Source organism: Littorina saxatilis, linkage group LG5 (assembly GCF_037325665.1).
Source record: "Littorina saxatilis isolate snail1 linkage group LG5, US_GU_Lsax_2.0, whole genome shotgun sequence".
In the NCBI taxonomy this organism is placed as follows: Eukaryota; Metazoa; Mollusca; class Gastropoda; order Littorinimorpha; family Littorinidae; genus Littorina; species Littorina saxatilis.
This window is the reverse complement of record NC_090249.1, coordinates 63,780,258-63,792,927: the sequence shown is the minus strand read 5'-3', so window position 1 is coordinate 63,792,927 and position 12,670 is coordinate 63,780,258. Positions and strand designations below refer to the sequence as shown.

Here is a 12,670-nt window from a genome sequence, read left to right as displayed (position 1 = left end):
AGCTCCTCTGTGAGGTCTGCGAGCTCTCAAACCAGCTTCATGCAGGCGGTTCCGCACGGTCTGGTCCGATAATCGGTGTGGCCCGGGGAGAGCCTGGACAGAAGATGAGGCCGACAGGAAACGATTCCGGAGGTGGCGGAGCCGTATGAAGCGGTCGTGAGCAGCAGTTGTCGCCCTTGGTTTTCCCGCTCGTGGCAAGTCAGCAACGGAGCCAGTGGCTTGAAACCTGACCCACAGTCTACTGATGGTGCTCTGGGACACGTGAAAGTGCCTCGATTGCACTTTGACTTTGGCCTGCTTGTAAACGACCCAATGCAATTTGGCGGTCTTCTCTGCTCAATCGGGCCATCTTTCGTCGCTGAATTGTCGTCTGATTTCTTTGTGGCGAACAATCCGCTTTTATGGGTTTTGGAAGACATGGTGAGAGCTCAATATTCCCCGAGTTTCACGAGATTACACTGAAGCATGACGAGTGGTCATGCCAAAAGAGCAATTTTGACATTGTAGCCACTGATAACGCATGCGTCACGTGCAGAGCTCACTTGTGGCAATGGACGAAAGGTCGACGACCAGATAAACATTTTCTGCAGTTTGGTGGATATCCTTGTAGCCATATAACTAAATTAACCAAATATTACAAGCTATGCGTTTCTTTTTTTGAACAGTATATATATATATACATAAAATTTACTTCAAATATCTAAACTACAATAATAGTAAATGGTGAACAAGATCAATCCTGAGGTCTTACGAGTATTTCCCTCAACCCACTGAAACAAATATCTAAACTACAATAATAGGAAATGGTGAACAAGATCAATCCTGAGGTCTTACGAGTATTTCCCTGAACCCACTGAAACTTCTGTAAAAATATGTGTGTTTGCTCTAGACACATGTTTTGCTCATCTCAGTTATAGGTAAATGTATTTCATGTATAGGTACATGTATTACACATATAGGTACAAAGCCTCACTTCAGTTATGAAATAACTGTTTTCACAAAAGATAAAAGTTGCATGTAGTTCTTCTCTCAAATTCCATGTTATGTTGTTTCCTGTGTAACCCCCCCCCCCACAAAAAAACCCATTTCAATGAGTTAATTAATGGTGCGATATTTCACTTTTGACATTGACAGTTGAATGTAGCCCTAAATTCCCATCGCCTAAACTTGATCACTTACGGAGTCCCAATTTCCCAGGATTCATGCACAGGGTAGATAAATGCAAGTTATTACCTGAAGCGGCCTATCCTTCGTAAATGTGAGAACATCTCACCCCCTGAGACAAATTCTAACACCATGTACAAGTTGGAGTTGTCCTGCAACACAAGGGGAACCAAGACATTCATTTCATCACACTCATCCTGCAACACAAGGGGTAACAAGACATTCATTTCATCACACTCATCCTGCAACACAAGGGGTAACAAGACATTCATTTCATCACACTCATCCTGCAAAACAAGGGGTAACACGACATTCATTTCAACACACTCATCCTGCAACACAAGGGGTAACAAGACATTCATTTCATCACACTCATCCTGCAACACAAGGGGTAACAAGACATTCATTTCATCACACTCATCCTGCAACACAAGGGGTAACAAGACATTCATTTCATCACACTCATCCTGCAACACAAGGGGAACCAAGACATTCATTTCATCACACTCATCCTGCAACACAAGGGGTAACAAGACATTCATTTCATCACACTCATCCTGCAACACAAGGGGTAACAAGACATTCATTTCATCACACTCATCCTGCAACACAAGGGGTAACAAGACATTCATTTCATCACACTCATCCTGCAACACAAGGGGTAACAAGACATTCATTTCATCACACTTATCCTGCAACACAAGGGGTAACAAGACATTCATTTCATCACACTCATCCTGCAACACAAGGGGTAACAAGACATTCATTTCATCACACTCATCCTGCAACACAAGGGGTAACAAGACATTCATTTCAACACACTCATCCTGCAACACAAGGGGTAACAAGACATTCATTTCATCACACTCATCCTGCAACACAAGGGGTAACAAGACATTCCTTTCATCACACTCATCCTGCAACACAAGGGGAACCAAGACATTCATTTCATCACACTCATCCTGCAACACAAGGGGTAACAAGACATTCATTTCATCACACTCATCCTGCAACACAAGGGGTAACAAGACATTCATTTCATCACACTCATCCTGCAACACAAGGGGTAACAAGACATTCATTTCATCACACTCATCCTGCAACACAAGGGGAACCAAGACATTCATTTCATCACACTCATCCTGCAACACAAGGGGTAACAAGACATTCATTTCATCACACTCATCCTGCAACACAAGGGGTAACAAGACATTCATTTCATCACACTCTTCCTGCAACACAAGGGGAAGCAAGACATTCATTTCATCACACTCATCCTGCAACACAAGGGGTAACAAGACATTCATTTCATCACACTCATCCTGCAACACAAGGGGTAACAAGACATTCCTTTCATCACACTCATCCTGCAACACAAGGGGTAACAAGACATTCCTTTCATCACACTCATCCTGCAACACAAGGGGTAACAAGACATTCATTTCATCACACTCTTCCTGCAACACAAGGGGTAACACGACATTCATTTCATCACACTCTTCCTGCAACACAAGGGGTAACAAGACATTCCTTTCATCACACTCATCCTGCAACACAAGGGGTAACAAGACATTCATTTCATCACACTCTTCCTGCAACACAAGGGGAATCAAGACATTCATTTCATCACACTCATCCTGCAACACAAGGGGAACCAAGACATTCATTTCATCACACTCATCCTGCAACACAAGGGGAACCAAGACATTCATTTCATCACACTCATCCTGCAACACAAGGGGTAACAAGACATTCATTTCATCACACTCATCCTGCAACACAAGGGGTAACAAGACATTCATTTCATCACACTCTTCCTGCAACACAAGGGGTAACAAGACATTCATTTCATCACACTCATCCTGCAACACAAGGGGTAACAAGACATTCATTTCATCACACTCATCCTGCAACACAAGGGGAACCAAGACATTCATTTCAACACACTCATCCTGCAACACAAGGGGTAACAAGACATTCCTTTCATCACACTCATCCTGCAACACAAGGGGAAGCAAGACATTCATTTCATCACACTCATCCTGCAACACAAGGGGTAACAAGACATTCATTTCATCACACTCATCCTGCAACACAAGGGGTAACAAGACATTCATTTCATCACACTCATCCTGCAACACAAGGGGTAACAAGACATTCATTTCATCACACTCATCCTGCAACACAAGGGGAAGCAAGACATTCCTTTCATCACACTCATCCTGCAACACAAGGGGAAACGAGACATTCATTTCATCACACTCATCCTGCAACACAAGGGGAAACGAGACATTCATTTCATCACACTCATCCTCTCGCTCCAGCTCCTCACCTTATTACATAGTCAGGAAAATCAAGGAGGCTCACACACACACACTGACTCTCAATCTCTCTCTCACACACACACACACACACTGACTCAATCTCTCTCTCACACACACACACACACTGACTCTCAATCTCTCTCTCTCACACACACACACTGACTCAATCTCTCTCTCACACACACACACACACACACTGACTCTCAATCTCTCTCTCACACACACTGACTCTCAATCTCTCTCAATCACACACACACACTGACTCTCAATCTCTCACATACACACACACTGACTCTCAATCTTTCATTCACACACTGACTCTCAAACACACACACACTGACTCTCAATCTCTCATACACACACACTGACTCTCAATCTCTCATACACATGCACACACACACACTGACTCTCAATCTCTCATACACATGCACACACACACTGACTCTCAAACACATGCACACACACACTGACTCTCAAACACATGCACACACACACACTGACTCAATCTCTCATACACACACACTGACTCAATCTCTCATACACATGCACACACACACTGACTCTCAAACACATGCACACACACACACTGACTCTCAAACACACACTCACATTGACTCTCAAACACACACACACACACACACTGACTCTCAAACACACACACACACTGACTCAATCTCGCATACACATGCATACACACTGACTCAATATCTCACACACACACACTGACTCTCTCATCAATCTGTCTCTCATTCATACACACACACGCTTGTAAAAATGTAAGCGCCTGTAACAAACTGTAAGAGTCAGGACCTTAGAAAAGCGGTAGTGAAGAGTGAAGTGGAGGTGAAGAAGCACTCACTTTGAAAGCAAACTCTAAGCTGACCAGAAAGGGGAAGCTGATTGCCTGCAGAATCTTCTTCTCGTTCAACGTGTGTTCCACTTGTTTTAATTTCACCACCTGAAATAGAACCAAGACAATGACATCCTCTTTGATTTTCCTGACATAAAACCCTTGCCTCCAACTGTCACAATGACAACAGACTGCAACATGACTGAACACAAATATACATACTATACATGTACAAACCCAGATGAAAGAGTATAGAGGGGAATGTTTCAACAGTTTAAAGCATGATTTAAATGAGATGTAAAACGGACAATACGATGATGTTCTGCATACATTAAACAGCTGAAATATCAGTGAAAGAAGCAAGGCAAAACCTCCAGTCCAACAACAAAGACCAAGGTGTAGTGTACTGGTACAACTTAGGCTGGTCAGTGTGGAGACAGTGATAAGCTGTTGCTTCTATTTATAGCTGAGACTGACAGTGACATGTGACACTGACAGTGAAAGCTGTCCCAGTCTACACATAATGGGCAGGCAGCTCTCACTCTCAGCTGTTCATGTCACAGCACTGACAGTGAAAGCTGTCCCAGTCTACACATAATGGGCAGGCAGCTCTCACTCTCAGCTGTTCATGTCACAGCACTGACAGTGAAAGCTGTCCCAGTCTACACATAATGGGCAGGCAGCTCTCACTCTCAGCTGTTCATGTCACAGCACTGACAGTGAAAGCTGTCCCAGTCTACACATAATGGGCAGGCAGCTCTCACTCTCAGCTGTTCATGTCACAGCACTGACAGTGAAAGCTGTCCCAGTCTACACATAATGGGCAGGCAGCTCTCACTCTCAGCTGTTCATGTCACAGCACTGACAGTGAAAGCTGTCCCAGTCTACACATAATGGGCAGGCAGCTCTCACTCTCAGCTGTTCATGTCACAGCACTGACAGTGAAAGCTGTCCCAGTCTACACATAATGGGCAGGCAGCTCTCACTCTCAGCTGTTCATGTCACAGCACTGACAGTGAAAGCTGTCCCAGTCTACACATAATGGGCAGGCAGCTCTCACTCTCAGCTGTTCATGTCACAGCACTGACAGTGAAAGCTGTCCCAGTCTACACATAATGGGCAGGCAGCTCTCACTCTCAGCTGTTCATGTCACAGCACTGACAGTGAAAGCTGTCCCAGTCTACACATAATGGGCAGGCAGCTCTCACTCTCAGCTGTTCATGTCACAGCACTGACAGTGAAAGCTGTCCCAGTCTACACATAATGGGCAGGCAGCTCTCACTCTCAGCTGTTCATGTCACAGCACTGACAGTGAAAGCTGTCCCAGTCTACACATAATGGGCAGGCAGCTCTCACTCTCAGCTGTTCATGTCACAGCACTGACAGTGAAAGCTGTCCCAGTCTACACATAATGGGCAGGCAGCTCTCACTCTCAGCTGTTCATGTCACAGCACTGACAGTGAAAGCTGTCCCAGTCTACACATAATGGGCAGGCAGCTCTCACTCTCAGCTGTTCATGTCACAGCACTGACAGTGAAAGCTGTCCCAGTCTACACATAATGGGCAGGCAGCTCTCACTCTCAGCTGTTCATGTCACAGCACTGACAGTGAAAGCTGTCCCAGTCTACACATAATGGGCAGGCAGCTCTCACTCTCAGCTGTTCATGTCACAGCACTGACAGTGAAAGCTGTCCCAGTCTACACATAATGGGCAGGCAGCTCTCACTCTCAGCTGTTCATGTCACAGCACTGACAGTGAAAGCTGTCCCAGTCTACACATAATGGGCAGGCAGCTCTCACTCTCAGCTGTTCATGTCACAGCACTGACAGTGAAAGCTGTCCCAGTCTACACATAATGGGCAGGCAGCTCTCACTCTCAGCTGTTCATGTCACAGCACTGACAGTGAAAGCTGTCCCAGTCTACACATAATGGGCAGGCAGCTCTCACTCTCAGCTGTTCATGTCACAGCACTGACAGTGAAAGCTGTCCCAGTCTACACATAATGGGCAGGCAGCTCTCACTCTCAGCTGTTCATGTCACAGCACTGACAAGGTCTAATCCAACACAATCATCAGCATGCGGTCACAACTGAACATGACACAACACAATCATCAGCATGCGGTCACAACTCAACATGACACAACACAATCATCAGCATGCGGTCACAACTCAACATGACACAACACAATCATCAGCATGCGGTCACAACTCAACATGACACAACACAATCATCAGCATGCGGTCACAACTCAACATGACACAACACAATCATCAGCATGCGGTCACAACTCAACATGACACAACACAATCATCAGCATGCGGTCACAACTCAACATGACACAACACAATCATCAGCATGCGGTCACAACTCAACATGACACAACACAATCATCAGCATGCGGTCACAACTCAACATGACACTTTACACTGCACAACATCACCTTCACACACAGGATTGTAATGATACCAGGATTCCCATAGCCTTTTTTTCCCTTCTCACAACTCCTCAACTTTTCCCTGTTTCTGTGTTAGCATCCCTTTTTCCCAAACCAAAGACAATGTCAATGTTTGTTTGTGTTTTTTAATCAAAAACCTTTTGTGTTTAAAAAGATGTCTATAACAGCATCTCAGACAGGGTTACTGCTCTCTTTACCACAACCAGCTGAACATGTATGAAAGAGACTACACTCATTCTACTGACTTAACACTTGCACTGCCTGCATGTACCACAACCAGCTGAACATGTATGAAAGAGACTACACTCATTCTACTGACTTAACACTTGCACTGCCTGCATGTACCACAACCAGCTGAACATGTATGAAAGAGACTACACTCATTCTACTGACTTAACACTTGCACTGCCTGCATGCACATTTGCCACTCGGCATTCCCATTAATGTCTCCTCCTTCTCAATCAATCAATCATCTAATGACTTCCAGGGAAAGTTTGTCGACAGAACCAATCGCTGTGAAAATAATTAATTCCAGCAAGTTCTCTATCCCTTGACCAAAACTTTCCAAATTTTAAAATCTGCACAATTTCCCCAGTGCACAAGAACAAACAACTTTAACAAGCCCAATAAGAGAAGTAATATGAGAGAAAAGGTGCACACCTTCTGTTTGTCTAATATTTTCATGGCGTAGTATTCTTTGTTTGACCCTTTGTGTTGTACCAGCATGACTCTGCCGAAAGATCCTGTACCCAGTGTCTTTATTCTGTCGAAGTCGTCCAGACAAGCATTTGCCTGAAACAAACATCACATTTTTACATGACAGCCACCAAAAGTTTATGATCAGATACAACAGTATTAAAATGCACATTTTCAGTGTTGTTCTCAAGCCCCTGACTTTGGTCTGGCATTGGCGCATACATTTTTTGATCTAACACATTTTTCTTTTACCCCTGACTGTCCAATCATTTTGACATAGGACTCAGGAGTTCCGAGTGAATCAATTTTTTGACAGCTGACATTTTTCAATGAAACAATTTTGTAATTTAATATAGCGAAATCAAATCATCAACAAAATGTCAACTGGCCGTAGCAAATAGACAATAGTGAGGATGTTGATTGTTGGTATGTGATCAAGTGGAGGGATGTTCTTCATCCCATACACACTGAAAGCCTGGCCAGACCAGAGAGGTGGAGCCACACTGTTTCCACAACAAGGATTGCCTTATTACCTGAGTCAGGTTATGACCCTAACCCAAACTCAAGTTAACTGTTTCCACAACAAGGATTGCCTTATTACCTGAGTCAGGTTATGACCCTAACCCAAACTCAAGTTAACTGTTTCCACAACAAGGATTGCCTTATTACCTGAGTCAGGTTATGACCCTAACCCAAACTCAAGTTAACTGTTTCCACAACAAGGATTGCCTTATCAAGTTATTGCCTAAGTCAGGTTTATATGACCCTAACCCAAACTGTTTCCACAACAAGGATTGCCTTCCCCCTAACCCTAACTGTTTCCACAACAAGGATTGCCTAATTGCCCGAGTCAGGTTTATATGACCCACATTATCATTCTGATAATCATCAAAACAAGAATACAGAGTTATCTCCCATATGTTTTTCGCTAATGTTTCTGACGAAAGACGAAAGTGATTGCAGATTGGCCGACTTAGACAGTGATCTCCGTTCTGTTCTTCACAGTTATGATAAAGACATCGTTCTAAGGTCAAAACAAGTCGAAACTTTGAGACTGCTGTGGGAAGGAGACAGTGATATTGTTGCATCACTCCCAACTGGTTATGGAAAAAGTGTCGTCCGCTCTGTAGCCATTTTGGTATGATCACAAAGTACAAAGTTGATTATCACGTGACACTTTTGCCATAATTAGAGTAGTTTGCACAGTAAATACATCCGCAAAAGATAGCTCGCTTGAAATTGTCTCACATAACAATTCCTTTGTAATTTAAAAATTACACAACACCATGAAAAATTATGGACGATCGCGAATCTGCTTATATCAATAACACATTACAAAAAGCTCTAAGTATGTAAACAAATCGATTTCCTCTCCAGAGAAGGAAAACAAAGGCATCCTGTCAGGGCTTTAAATGAGACCCGAAGGGAAGGAACTCATTTTGACCTGAGTTCAGGATGCCACATTATAACAAAAATTAACATGTGCACATTAGACATCACAACTATGTGGTGAACTAGCTAAATGGAAATTTATCTGAACATTTCCATCTATAATAAATGTCATTGTCAAAACTAAAGTGTTCTGGCTTCTGCTCAGGATACAATGGTATATGGCCAAGAATTTGTCAAGGAGTCCAAAAAGTGTTACAATTTTTAGACTTTTTTTAAACCTCCTTAAATTTACATGAATAAACATCTCGGTATTCCTGTCCTTCAATTGCACCATTTTATTTTCCAGTCAAGTGTTCGGTTTATCAAATATTTGCAGATAAAGCACAAATGACTGTATGTTACATTTACACCATAACATAATTTCAAGGTGCTGTCATTTTCTTAGGTTCAGCTTTAGGCAACTGTTTCACTATCCAATGGCTTGATGGCTGAATGTAGAGTTGATCTGTACTAAAGCAACACTTGAAAAAAGTTTCTCCTGTCTCAATATAAGCAAAATCATTTATCCGTTAGTTACTTTACACCAAAGCCCAGAATCAAAGTTACAATTCAACATTTACCTATTTACACTGTTTTTAAAACAATGAAATTCTCTATGGAAGTGCAGAAAAGGTTCCAGTAAATTTTCATGTCATTTGTTTTGCAAACCTTAACCTCAATCATCAGGTTATTACTTAATTTGAAAAAAGCACGGTCAGCGGTGTAGAAATTATTATCAAATCACCCTCTTTAAATATTTTTACACTATTTTGGTCTGCAGTTTTTTGAGTTACAAACAAGAAATCATAACAAATCCTTTTCACGATAGAATAGTCAGGTTGGTACTCCACTACGGTACCAAATGTTAATTTTACCCATGATCTGTACGTTACTTTACACCAAACAGCAAGTACAAGGTACTGAATTTACATTTAATGGGCTATGCTCACATCAGTTAAACAGTATTTCTAACTTGTTTGTTCTAAGCTACCTGTCTCAAGTCAAAATAAAGGGTTAAATTAATGGTTGTGCCTTTTTGGTTGTGTGTACATCTTTACACAAAAGGATGGTGTAAAGTAGGTAGCGGCAGTAACGCTAGTCCCATGCGGGAAAGCGAGATCTGTGCTGAAAATAACACGTTTTCAATTTCCGACAGCTTTCAGTGTATGGCATATTATTGAAAATGGAAACTACAGAAATGAAGTTGGATTCTTTGTCTTTTACCCCATGCCATTTGTTTGCAAAATGTGCTTGGATTGAATGCGTGTGCGTGAATCACAAATACTCTCTCCGGATTTTCGGACAGCCGTGACGCGACCGCCATTACTACTTGCTCGTCAACTTTTTGTGGCGTTTCCCTTTCGGCGTTGTATTTTCTAAAAATAGCTTCATTCAACGATCGGAAACCAGTGTCGACTGCTAAAGAAAGAGTCCCTTTTCTTTCTAGGGGGGGTATTTTTTAGATTAAATCGATGGTGGCTTTTAGACATGGACAAAAAAAAATTGCCCAACTTTAACCTTTCGTAACTTAAAAACAACTCAAACGATCGTAGTCGTAAAGGATGCGCTATAAAGTCCGATTTCTTGTGAATCCTTCAAATATGGAAGTTTCCGTTTAAGATTCATGCGCGCGAAGCGCGAGCCAATCAAAACCGAGGACCTGCAAAACCGGTAAAATCCGTTGCGTTGATCGCGAGTCATGGCGGAGTATTCAAGCGAAGCGATGGTGACGCACGCTTCGAGACAATTTGTGGAAGAAATCAAACCCATCCTTGGTAAGTGTTGATGTTTTTCTGTTCATTTAGTGTTTAGAAGTTGATCTGTCGAACCATTCTGCTGAATTTAGCGTTTTGAGTGCGTAGTTTTCATTTTGATGATAGTAGTTTGTGCTGGGTCATTTTGTATTGGGTGTTGAAATGGGGGTACTCGATAAACGACCTAAGTTATTTTTTGCCTTTCGCCGTACATGTGATATATTTGTTTCAAACTAATCTTGAATTATTACTCCGATGGTTTTTGTTTCTCAATTGTTGTTTTCTTGAGGATTAAATTAGGATTAAAAGGAATAATTGTTCCTTTGCTGAAACCGGAAGTGCAAGACTAGGCCTAGCAACGAGTAGCGTAGCTTACACTGACCCTTGCGCATCTCCATTCCTTCTTCCTTTCCCCCCCAGTTAATCAGAGTTTATGGTCCATCACCTCCTTCCACCCCTCCCTCTCCTCACATTGAGTTTCTCTGCCTCCTTGACAGTGAGGTTGAAGTCATAGGACTCCCTCTCTCTCTCTCTCTCTTGGTCGCGCGTGTGTGTGTGTGTGTGTGTTAGTCAGTGTGTGTGTGTGTGTGTGCGATGGTGTGTGTGAGTGTTTGTGCGTGTGTACGTGCGTGTGTGTGCGTGCGTGTCATGGATATGGGTGTATGTACGTCCGTCTCTCTCTCTCTCTCTCTCTCTCTCTCTCTCTCGCGCTCGCTCGCTCCCTCTCTCAGACTACATGCTTTTGAGAACTGCTCAATGAGTAGATCTCGGGTTGAGAACTGCTCAATGAGTAGATCTCGGGTTTTAAAATAACAATGCTCGGACTGTGTCGTCTGAAAACTGCTCAGTTGAGAACTGCACAATGAGTAGATCTCGGGTTTTAAAATAACAACTCTCTCTCTCTCCCTCTCTCTCTCCTCTCTCTAAAAAAATGTCAGTGAATCTTGAATCTCTCCCACAAATCAAACATCTGAAAGCATAAGCTCTAAGCATAACACCCGCCCACCCCTGCCGGTAATTTCGTCACGGGTGACGAATCTACCGCGTGACGAACTTACTGGTAGCCTTCATGGTTTCAGTACAAAATTATTATGAACATAGTATTACATTTTTGTTTTGTTTGTGTGTGTTACAGATGATGCTCACTTCCAGCAAATGAAGTCTGCTTTCACAGCAACTGGAAGAGGTCGACCACCCAAACTTCAGCTGGTACCACTGACCAACAAGCTATTGTTGCAGCTGGATCTGCTTCGGTTGGAAACAGGGAGGGATTGGAGTGACCTGGTTTCATTTCTCCCCAAAGTGTTCGACGTGAACTTGCTGCAAGGACTTGAAATCAAGGCAGAAATTGAGGGAACAGTGAAAGAAGCAACAAAGCTGGGGAATAAGACTGGATTAGAACTAGAAGCATTTTTGGATGTCGACGCAGGGCGTTGCATCATGGGCCGGAATGTTGGGGTTCATTTGCTGAAACATAGGATCACAAGAAACCACCTGCTGAATCCGGACCTTCTGGAAGACCTTGACCGTCCATCAGAACTTGTGAATGGCATGGTGCTCGATCTGATATCGTTCCACAAAAAGGAGAACCTATCGCTGACTTCTGCCAGATTCCTGCATCGGTTGTTTTTGGACACAACATTGTGCTTGCACCATTTTCTTCTTCTGGCAGAACATTCACAGTCGAATCTCCAGCAAACCTGCCTGCCATGTACACCTGTTTCAAGCAGTACTTGACTGACAACTTTGTTTGACTGACTTTGAAGAAGGGGTATATATGCATTTGACTGTCACTTCTCATCCGACTGTGCACTTTGCAAGAATTTAGTTTTCTCCAGAGAACTGTGAACAATGTTAATAAATTTATCCCACATACGTGAGAGAGATACCCGTGAGATAAAAATCGTTCAAATCACACGTGTGTATATCATGTAAATGAGGTCAACCGGAAGGTCAAGCTATGTAAATTAGTAGTACATGGGATCAACCGGAAG

General features: G+C 42.9%; 1 protein-coding gene across 7 annotated transcripts in view; it reads right to left on the bottom strand.

Moving 5' to 3' along the window:
* Positions 1–12,670, bottom strand: part of LOC138967688 (cAMP-dependent protein kinase catalytic subunit beta) — a 135,309-nt gene that overhangs the window by 24,324 nt on the left and 98,315 nt on the right. For all 7 annotated transcript variants that reach the window (XM_070340335.1, XM_070340329.1, XM_070340330.1 and 4 more), the window contains exons 3-5: positions 7,456–7,587; positions 4,348–4,446; positions 1,234–1,316 (exon numbers count right to left, since the gene is read on the bottom strand). In XM_070340335.1, the coding sequence (XP_070196436.1) occupies positions 1,234–1,316; positions 4,348–4,446; positions 7,456–7,587 (314 nt within the window). The remainder of the gene's footprint in view (positions 1–1,233; positions 1,317–4,347; positions 4,447–7,455; positions 7,588–12,670) is intronic.